General features: G+C 35.7%; 1 protein-coding gene across 2 annotated transcripts in view; it reads right to left on the bottom strand.

The window, feature by feature from the left end:
- The window catches only part of LOC117103687 (zinc finger protein 771-like), a 19,866-nt gene extending 11,690 nt beyond the window's left edge, over positions 1-8,176 (bottom strand). Inside the window, exon 1 of one of the 2 annotated variants that reach the window (XM_033244287.1) lies at positions 7,388-8,176. In XM_033244287.1, the coding sequence (XP_033100178.1) occupies positions 7,388-7,601 (214 nt within the window). In that variant the 5' untranslated portion in view covers positions 7,602-8,176. Of the gene's footprint in view, positions 1-3,495; positions 3,714-7,387 lie in introns of those variants that run through there. The other variant, XM_033244288.1, reaches the window with a different exon arrangement.
- Positions 8,177-9,385: the final 1,209 nt, after the last annotated feature.

Raw genomic sequence — 9,385 nt, 5'->3', positions numbered from 1 at the left:
GAATCTGATGAAGTACGGTAGAACTTCAAAGTAGAGCACGGTCCGAGTGTCCGACCGCCCGGCTTGATCAACACAATATTGTTTATCAATGCATAATACAAAATCAGACACTAAAATATAATAAATGTCCAGTGAGTGAATATTACTAAATAAAAAAAACCCAGTGAGTAAAATAATTTACTCACTGGGTAAATAGTTTTTAGTTTTTCTTTTGCTCTTACTATTATTTACGGAGTATAAAATGTTTTCAATTATCGTCTTGTGTAGGTATTCGAGAGTTTAAAGCCCTGAGGTCACGTTGAATGAGGAGAACGACGCCGTGTCCTAAATTAGCACCCTCCAGGCGGCCGACGCTTTTGAACCTGATATGATTCATATTTTGCTTTAAATTAAGTATGTTGAAATTGATATCGAAGGCAGAATGAAAGCAACAGGTCCTAAGCTATTAGCTTCGCCAAGCATGACAGTCAACGCAATGATCTGAAGCAGGGACTAGCGACGTGTGACGGGCTAACCACCACACACGGATGCGAGTTTCTAGGGGTTGTCGTCTTTGTTCTGATGGGCCACGAAGTGAGAAACAAAGAAAGCGCAATCAAACAATTAGTCAATGACAAAATTATATCTTTTATTAATACTTCCCCAGTGAATTGCACACTCATTCGACATTAATCTCTTCATTTAAAGTTTTATATTTATTGTTTGTTATGGCTATAGTGTCACATTGTGACATAAAGGAGTCGACAACAGAAGAACAGACAACAACTGCGTATTCGTCGTCACAAGTGTGATGTTGGGCGAATTAATTTATCCGTCGACATAGAAATTAGCCCTATACATAACATATTTTAAAATGAGTAAATGTGCCCATTTGGCGTTTCAAGTGAAAAGTCATGTATATTTACCAATTGCAATATGAGGGCAAACTTTTCAAACTAAAGTTAAAACTTAAAAAGTGTTTTTGTTATTATTATTCCATTTCACTGTGTGTAGATCTGAAATAAATACAGCTAAAATTAGTTATGGATTACGATAACAAATAATAAATTGGTTTGTTTCCTCACAAGGGAGATATCATTCACCATTGTTTATTCAGGTTTGGCATAAACGTATGGTAATAGATCCCCCAAGTTCGTATACGGTAGTCTTACATTGTGGTTTCCAGGAGCTCTGCCGGAGCAAGCAATATCCCACGGGTTAGATCATTACGTCGACGGCTCGTGGTGTTGAGAAAAATATGCTTGGGGGACTGAATAACGGGATTCGTTTTGTCTTGTCGAGAAGTTAGGTGCGAAATTGAGTCGACACCTGCGGTTATCACGGCGTTGAAAACAACTTACAGGAAATTTTATCCGCTTAATGATGATCTAGGGTCAGACGAGTAGCGATCAGAAAATATAATGACCAACAGTTTTGAACTTTCAAGACAGACGACAGTTAGGGTTACAGGATTGAATAGGCCTAATAAGGCCTACATATTTTTATGGCCTTTATTGCTATGAGAAATGTATTGTCAAGTCTTCATCTGGGCTTTCAATTGGTTTTTGTGTAAAACATTTTAGCTAAATGGTCCCGGTTAAAAGTATTTTCCAATCTTAAAAAAAAATTATTATCGTTGCTATATCGTATTTACATATTCCGGAGTTTGTGAAATGTGAATGAATGCAGGGGCGCACCTCCAATTCCATCTGTAAATGTCCTCTCTGTGCCCCTGTATTTCGAATTTCAGGATCCACTAATGTACCCCATTTAAACAAAAAAGGGATTTGGTTAAAAAATAAAGTAAATGAAAAATAAAACACGAGGCAACCTGGCTCTTCGCTTTACTAAAACCTAATTCTGTTTCTGTCGATTAAAAAAAAAAAAGGCCTACATCAACTCCCATTGATTCAGCAGATGGTCCAAAACGTCTCAAGGTGAATGAGACAGATATGGGATGCCGTAATTGGGCGGTGAATACACAAAGCAATTGTATTCCCCCGAAGATAATTCAAATGATTTAAATGTTTAGACATACTGTAAGTGTTTTATATAGGCCTATGTATTCTCAAGCTACTTAAGCCTATTTTATTAATGCTGAGACGTAGAAATAGTTTGCGCATTATGTATCAAAACATTTGTTTTGGTGTGTAATTAAATATTGATGGACGGATTTCTAATTTAGATACTATTAACGTTTTTATTATCCCCAGAATGCAACTCATTGAATCAGAAATAAGCTAAAATGTTGTAAATCCAAAAAGGGGATTTAAGCCTAAATAGCGTAGTTTTAGTCATCACAGATAGGCCCTATAATGGTAGGACTTAATCATAGCAAATGAAAACTAACTTTAAAGCTACTGTACTTCTATTCCAGCTTATTAAAGAATTTCCTTCTTTTTCACTTGGGAACATAAGTGAGGACCACCTTTCTCAAGGGTATCGGTGGATATTCTTTTTCAAAGTCTCGTTGATTCCAATCGCAACGCTCCGTTTATTGCGTTTATTGGGAGCCTAGCTGTTCCAGCTGTTACGGTACCCTATACTATAAAAAAAATAAATTAATAAGCCATAGATAGGACTATATAAATGCCTAAGCCTATAATTGAAAGGTATTCGATATTCTGTAGAATTTATTGGTCATTTGCATATGCCAAATACAGAAAAAATATGAAAAAGCTAAACGTTCCACCACTACCTTTCGCATACATGGCGAATTTAATATTTCTTAAGGAATATTATTACAATGACAATGACAGTTTCTGTTGTTTTCTTTGAACATAATTCAATGAATTATACAATAATCATTTATAAATAAAACGTTTTAACAATCAAAGAAATGGGGAAAATGGAGAATATTTTGTCAATTTACTCCCACTACTAAAGTAACATTTCTCAACAATATGTATAAACACATATATAATATATATATATATATATATATATATAAAATATATGTACATATGATATGTATATAATTTGATTACGTCTTATAAGTTATCGCTTCCGAAAACTGTTTAAAAGTAGAACTCACAGAAATTACAGTTATGCGTATTATTCTTGATATTAGCAGTACGGTAACCTCATCAGATTTAGTCAGCATTAGAGGACTGATCCATAATTAGGTCGTTGTGTTTCCAGTGAAGAAGACTGACTAAAAAAACCCCCGTTCACACTGGGTCTGTGTTAGACGAATACGGCGCCAGATTGGGATGGAGTTAACTGGGTGGAGTCGATGGGTGGTCAGACGAAGACTTAACAAAAAGAGAATGAACTGAAAATTGTATATTTCCCGCGAAAGCCGCTCAAATTTTGGATACGTACTTCGTCAAACTCTCCAGTTCCAGTAAATCACAAAAATCCGACAGTAACTGTAAAAGGTACGTTCTTGGAAGTATTGCAATGATGTTGGTATAAAACAATGGATCACCAAAGTAATATTTAAATAACATCTAGTCTAACCATTATTTATATTAAGAAATTCGTTAAGAAATTGAAATACATGTTTAGGCCTACCTGGAACTTCTGCAGTACAATTTAACCAGGCTTCGTTTGGAGACGGAGAAGCATTTTTGAATCGACGAACTAAGAAAGATCGCGGCATATTGATGGATGGAGTAAATCCAGTGACAATCAACTGACCAACTTCGTCGAAAGCAAAATATAAAGTTTATGTACAATATACGCCTTGCGACTAGTTCGTTGGCGGTCTACACACCATATGATGAATCGTCGGAGCAACAGGCAAACTTACGAACTAGCTTTGATGATCGTGCAACAAGTGGTAAGATTTACAAATGCGCATGTGCGGGATCTGATTCGCCGTACCACCGCCTGTAGCATCGGGATAAATTAGTAAGAATTCGCGGTATGTAGTGTTCAACGAAGGCTCAATTTTTTCGGGTCAAGTCGGACAAATAAGGAAATAATGCTTTCAAAAACGGAAATTTTTAATTTTCAGTTGTGTAAAGTTAATAAATCTTAAAAACAATGATAAAAAGTTATGAAGTGTTATCAACCGAAAGCTCTGCAACTTTAAAAATTATTTTAAAATGTGTTTAGATGTGGATGCAACATATGGACTGTCCCGCGACTGAAATCTGTCGCCGCCGGGTTGTTTTTTTCGACAAATTAGGATGTGGTAGGCCTACATTGGTTCGATGTCTTTCAATGCCACGGTGCTTGGTGGAAGTAAGTTGTTAAACAAACTTTTAGCAAGATTGAAATCTCAACCATACTCACACCAAACTAGAAAAACATTACATATTATGTATATCAAAGTGTATTTTTAATAAAACATTGGGGGAAAAGAAGTGCAACAAGACATGAGCCATACAGAAATATAAGATACCGGTACCGTATTTAAAAGTGCTTAAAAGGAATAGAAAGTTAAAACGAAAATGAAAAGCCATAAAACAATCAGATTTTAAAACAGGAGCTCTAGGCCCGTTGATGAGTTCTTCTTCTTATCTACTCACTAGTTCATACTCTGTAGATACGATTTTCGTTTATAGTGGTGAAAAAAGCGTTTCACACGCCCGACGTGTGAAACGCTTCTTTCTTGGCCTCTGTTACAGGAATGGAAATTGTTTGAGTGCAGGCCAAGCGAAATGACAATGTTGAATGAAAACGATTTATTAGGAGCGTGTATAATTATATCAATCATACAACATTTTCATTGAGATAGGCCTGGTAAATATGTTTAAAATACATTTAATTAAAGACCCCAATTAAAGACCACCTCCAGTAAAGCCCAATTTTCTCTGGCACTGGATGATCCCCAATCTTTATCTTTATAATTATTATTGCTCTATTTAAAGACCAAAGCTGCTAAAGACTATGAAAGCCTTGGTCGCTAAAGTATTCTACCGTACTGGATGGAAACATGTAGGCCTAAGAGTTGTATTCATTATATTAAAAGATGAAGTCCTATAATCGGCTTAAACATCATAAATCGCATTAGCGGTTTATGGTTCAATTTGGTTATTTTATTCAGTTCATAAAAAGATTCACAAACTAAATATACAACATGGATGGGTGCAAAGCTAACATGCCGATGTACGCCTAACTTATGACATAGGCCTTAGCAAATACACTGTATAGGCCTAAATAGAAAACATTAAATGATTTGTTTACCAAAATCCTTGGTTAATCTCAGCCTTCCATCAATCTAACTATAATTCCTTTATTTCACGTAAATCAATATTAGATCTAATTAAATCACCTGTTTAATCATCATCTTTTATTCCTAATTGTTCATCTCGGGCAGCTTTACTTGTACGATTGTACTACAACAGCTGAAAGCGCATACCATACCGAAAAAGGCAATGCCGGCCAGGGTAGCCTGCAAATCCTGCAACACACTTGTGCGATGCAAAAGTTAAGTAGCGTGTATTTTCTACGTCAATTTGCACTGTTTTAAAGTGTATTTGCAAGAAAATTAAAGACAGGAATGTTAACGATATGAGGTACTATAGCAGGTCCGTGGTAGAATCTAGAAAACCCTTTTAAAAAGGAATAAACATTACTTATTTTTTAAACGGTAAACACTTTCAATGAGACAAATATTGAAACAATGAGGTTTTTTGCTAATTGAGAGACTTAAAATGTTTTTAATTGTTTACCAGCCAATGGACTAATATAAAGTCAACCAATAAGTCATTAAAAATCTCATTGTCCACCATTTAGAAATCAACATTTTCCCGGAAAGAACTCGAACCTCCCATTCTCTGGGTTCATTGATTCATTATAATAATTTTCAAGAGGGGAACACCTTGAATTTTGAAGAACTTGAAAGTAATTAACTTGAAAGTATTAGTTTTATACTCGTTTTGTTGACGACACGCTAGTATTAGCCTGTCTCTTATACACATCTAGATGTGTATAAGAGACAGACATATAGTCCATAAGTGCAAGCGCATAGCATGCTAGCCCTCCTCGCTGAGTAGCCAACATCTTTGTATTTCGAGTGCCCCGGAAATAGTTTCATGATTCATTCCTATAATTCTACTTTGTGGGAACATTTGTAATAAGAACGAAAGAAATAAAACTGAGCAGTTATTAGAAGAATACCGTATACATTGGAAATGTTTCAAATTCAAGGCTCAGACTACCAAATTCTATGACAAAAACAAAAAGTAGTAGTGCCTATGCCAATATATAGTCATGATGTGCCTGTATATGGTCATCATGTGATGTCACCATGACCATATTTAGGCATGTCACATGTTTTTGTCAAGTAAAATTTGATAGTGTGGACAGGACCTTACGTCTATGATAGTCTTTATCAATTCATGCTACCCAAGCCGATGCCTACACGCTTCATTTATAATCACATTAACTACATTTTGTTCGAATTGAGAAGGTGCTTCTTGTTGGTATATGATGGTAATGTATCACCGTAACCGCATGTTGCTATGAAAACAAGACAAGTGATATGAAGCCTTTTATTTAAGTTGCCGTAACAAAACTCGTCGGTGTTGAACTCAAAATAAACCTAGGCTTTGCGAGAGTATGTGGAATGACGCATTCCATCACTGGTAATAGATTGTCCACGCGACAAAATTAATGCACCGAGGTAGGCATGATGAAATGAACGCGTACCACACGAGCTGGTTCAAATGCATACACATCTCCTATGTTTGAACCATGTTTGAACTGATGGAATTTCTTTGTCTAAGGCGCAGGCCTAACAGCGATGAAGATGATATGGCTATTTGCGAAGATAGATAGACTAGTGTGTGTAAGTGATTATGAAAACAACGATCGATGCGATAATTGAATGGAAATGGTGGTGGTCGAGCAACCTGCTCCGATCTGGAATGCGCTTTTTGTATTTCGAACATAAGTTTTGTTTTCGAACGGGAGTGACTCTATACTGGCATTGCATTGTTGTGTTAGTTTGTTCTTGATAATTTCAAATTTAAGTGAGAGGTGGTTGGCGTTTTGTGTAGGCCTAGGCCCGTAAAGTCAATCAATTAGTTTTCCTACAGAAAAGCCTCAGTAGAGCAATGCCAACCAACAGCAACCAGTCAATCACCAACCAACTACCAATCAATGAATGAACAATGAAGGCACAAGTATTTATTTATTTACGATGACGTGATAGGCCTATGATAGGCTTACTGAACTACGGGAGTACGCAAGATAGGTAACACGGGGAACGGGCATGGAAAGTGCTACGCCAATATTTTTTTATAAGCACCGCACTGAAGCCTCTAAAAATCATGTATAAGCGCCGCGGTGCTTATTCGAGCATTTACGGTATTACCGTACCTTTAGAACCATTCGCGAATGGTTTATTTATTGCCGAATTAGTCACAGTATTAATTATGGGATTTACTATACTATTGCTTATCCAAATTATATCAGTCATCACTCGAAGCACAGTGAGAATTGAAAGGCTCACCTGTAAAGGCTGAAAGTCGTATGACTATAAAATAAGACTTTGGAAGGAAGCATCCGTAGTATGTAATGATGATCAAAATAGTCGTCTTGAGAGCTTTCATTTCATTTCTGGATGTTGATTCATTTTGCAGAGATTTTGACATCTTCACTGCAACATTCATTATTTTTATTTGCATTAGCAGTTGCGAAATACTAATAACAATCAGACATAACATTGCAAAGCGATCTGGTACGTTCCAAAGACCAATTAGAAAAATACACCGTCCGTTATGCAGTAATAGTCAGATACAGATACAGAATATCGATCGGTTGTCAAAAGCAAGTGAAATACTATCGACATCGGTATACATATTTTGATAACCTAGGTTTGGGTGAACTGTGTCCATAGTTTCTAATTGCTTCCCAGGAAATGGTGTTGCGATAATGAAGAAAACTGATTATATCATATCTATGGCGAACTTGTTCTCTGATTCAACTAAGTTTAAGAAACTGTCTAATTGTTCATTAACCACGCAGCTAACTCCTTACAAGCCTACCTCCGGACACTATTTAATAGAAATGAACTAACTGAAACTGAATACAAAGAAATTCGTCCAGTATCAACCATGCCTGCTAGAGCCCATGGACTACCTAAATTACATAAAGATTTTGATAATATTCCACCCCTAAGACATAGACACGACCGGTACTTGTTATTATTCAGTAGCTAAGTTCTTATCAAACTTATTAGGCCCTCTAACGGTTAATGGTTTTGTCCTTAAAGATTCGTTTGATGCTGCTGACCGTATTAAAGCTATACCAAACAATTTATATAATTTATGTTACCGATTTGTATCTTTTGATGTTGAATCTCTGTTTACAAATGTTCCCCTTACTAAGGTACCGGTAATTAATATAATTCTTGATAGGGTTTACAATAAGTAACTGATATCTACTAACCTTAAGAAAAATTCGCTAAGGAAACTACTTAGAGATTGTGTATAACTAAAACTGTATTTACATGTAATAATGAATTTTATAAACAAACTGATGGTGTCTCAATGGGTTCGCCTCTTGGCCCAGTTTTAACTAATATTTAATGACTGAACTAGAAGAGTCTATTGTTCCTAAACTTATTAAATCAGGTACTATTAAGTTTTATACTCGTTTTGTTGACGACACGCTAGTATTAGCTAAGCCCAATGATTTCCCGAAAATTCTAAGCTACTTTAATGCTTTTCATAGACAGATAAATTTTACCTTTGAATCATTTGAAAACAGTGACACAGTACATTTTCTGGATTTACAACAGTGTAGGAAGCATGAGTATATATCGTAAAAATACACATACAGGTCAATATGTCCATTATGATCATCATGGAACCATAGGATCTCCTGGATTCGTAGTTTAGTTTCTAGAGCCCACAGATTGTGTACTCCTGATAAACTTCAAGCATCAAGGATAAGTACCGTACTGAGTGTTTAACATTGGTGTCCTTGGATTCAATTATGGGTAAACGGATTAGTTGCCTTTTTTATGAGGTTTTAATTGTTCTTTACCGCCGAAAGTGCGGTATTCTATAACGTTAGTTTAAGGAGGGCTGTCTTGGAATGGGTACCCTTTAAAAGTTAATAATGTACTTAAGAAATTAAATGAACCTAAATGTGTACATAGGCCTACTGATGATAGCTTGATTAAGATTTGGGTTAGATTGCCTTATCTAGGAAAACCAGGTGAGTTCATTTTACGTAGATGTTTAAATAAGGTAACGAAACACTTAATTAAAGAGGTAAAATTCATAACTTTATGGCAGTATAAAAATGTTTCTCATTTTATGTCTACTAAGGATCAAACCCCTAAGGAGTATTAGAAGTTCTGTTGTCGTATCATTTTAAATGTCCAGGCTGGAAATGATATGTAAAATGTCAAATGCACTCTTGGCTGATGTTGTGTTTTGAAACACAATGAGTTTGTTTTATTTTATAAACAATTCGTGCCTATTTATACATACTAGAGTTT

The sequence above is a fragment of the Anneissia japonica genome, unplaced genomic scaffold (assembly GCF_011630105.1).
Source record: "Anneissia japonica isolate Jap-2015-1 unplaced genomic scaffold, ASM1163010v1 scaffold288058_len748972_cov163, whole genome shotgun sequence".
NCBI classification, from domain to species: Eukaryota; Metazoa; Echinodermata; class Crinoidea; order Comatulida; family Comatulidae; genus Anneissia; species Anneissia japonica.
Note: the sequence above shows the minus strand (reverse complement) of the source record. Positions and strands in the feature narration are given on the sequence as shown.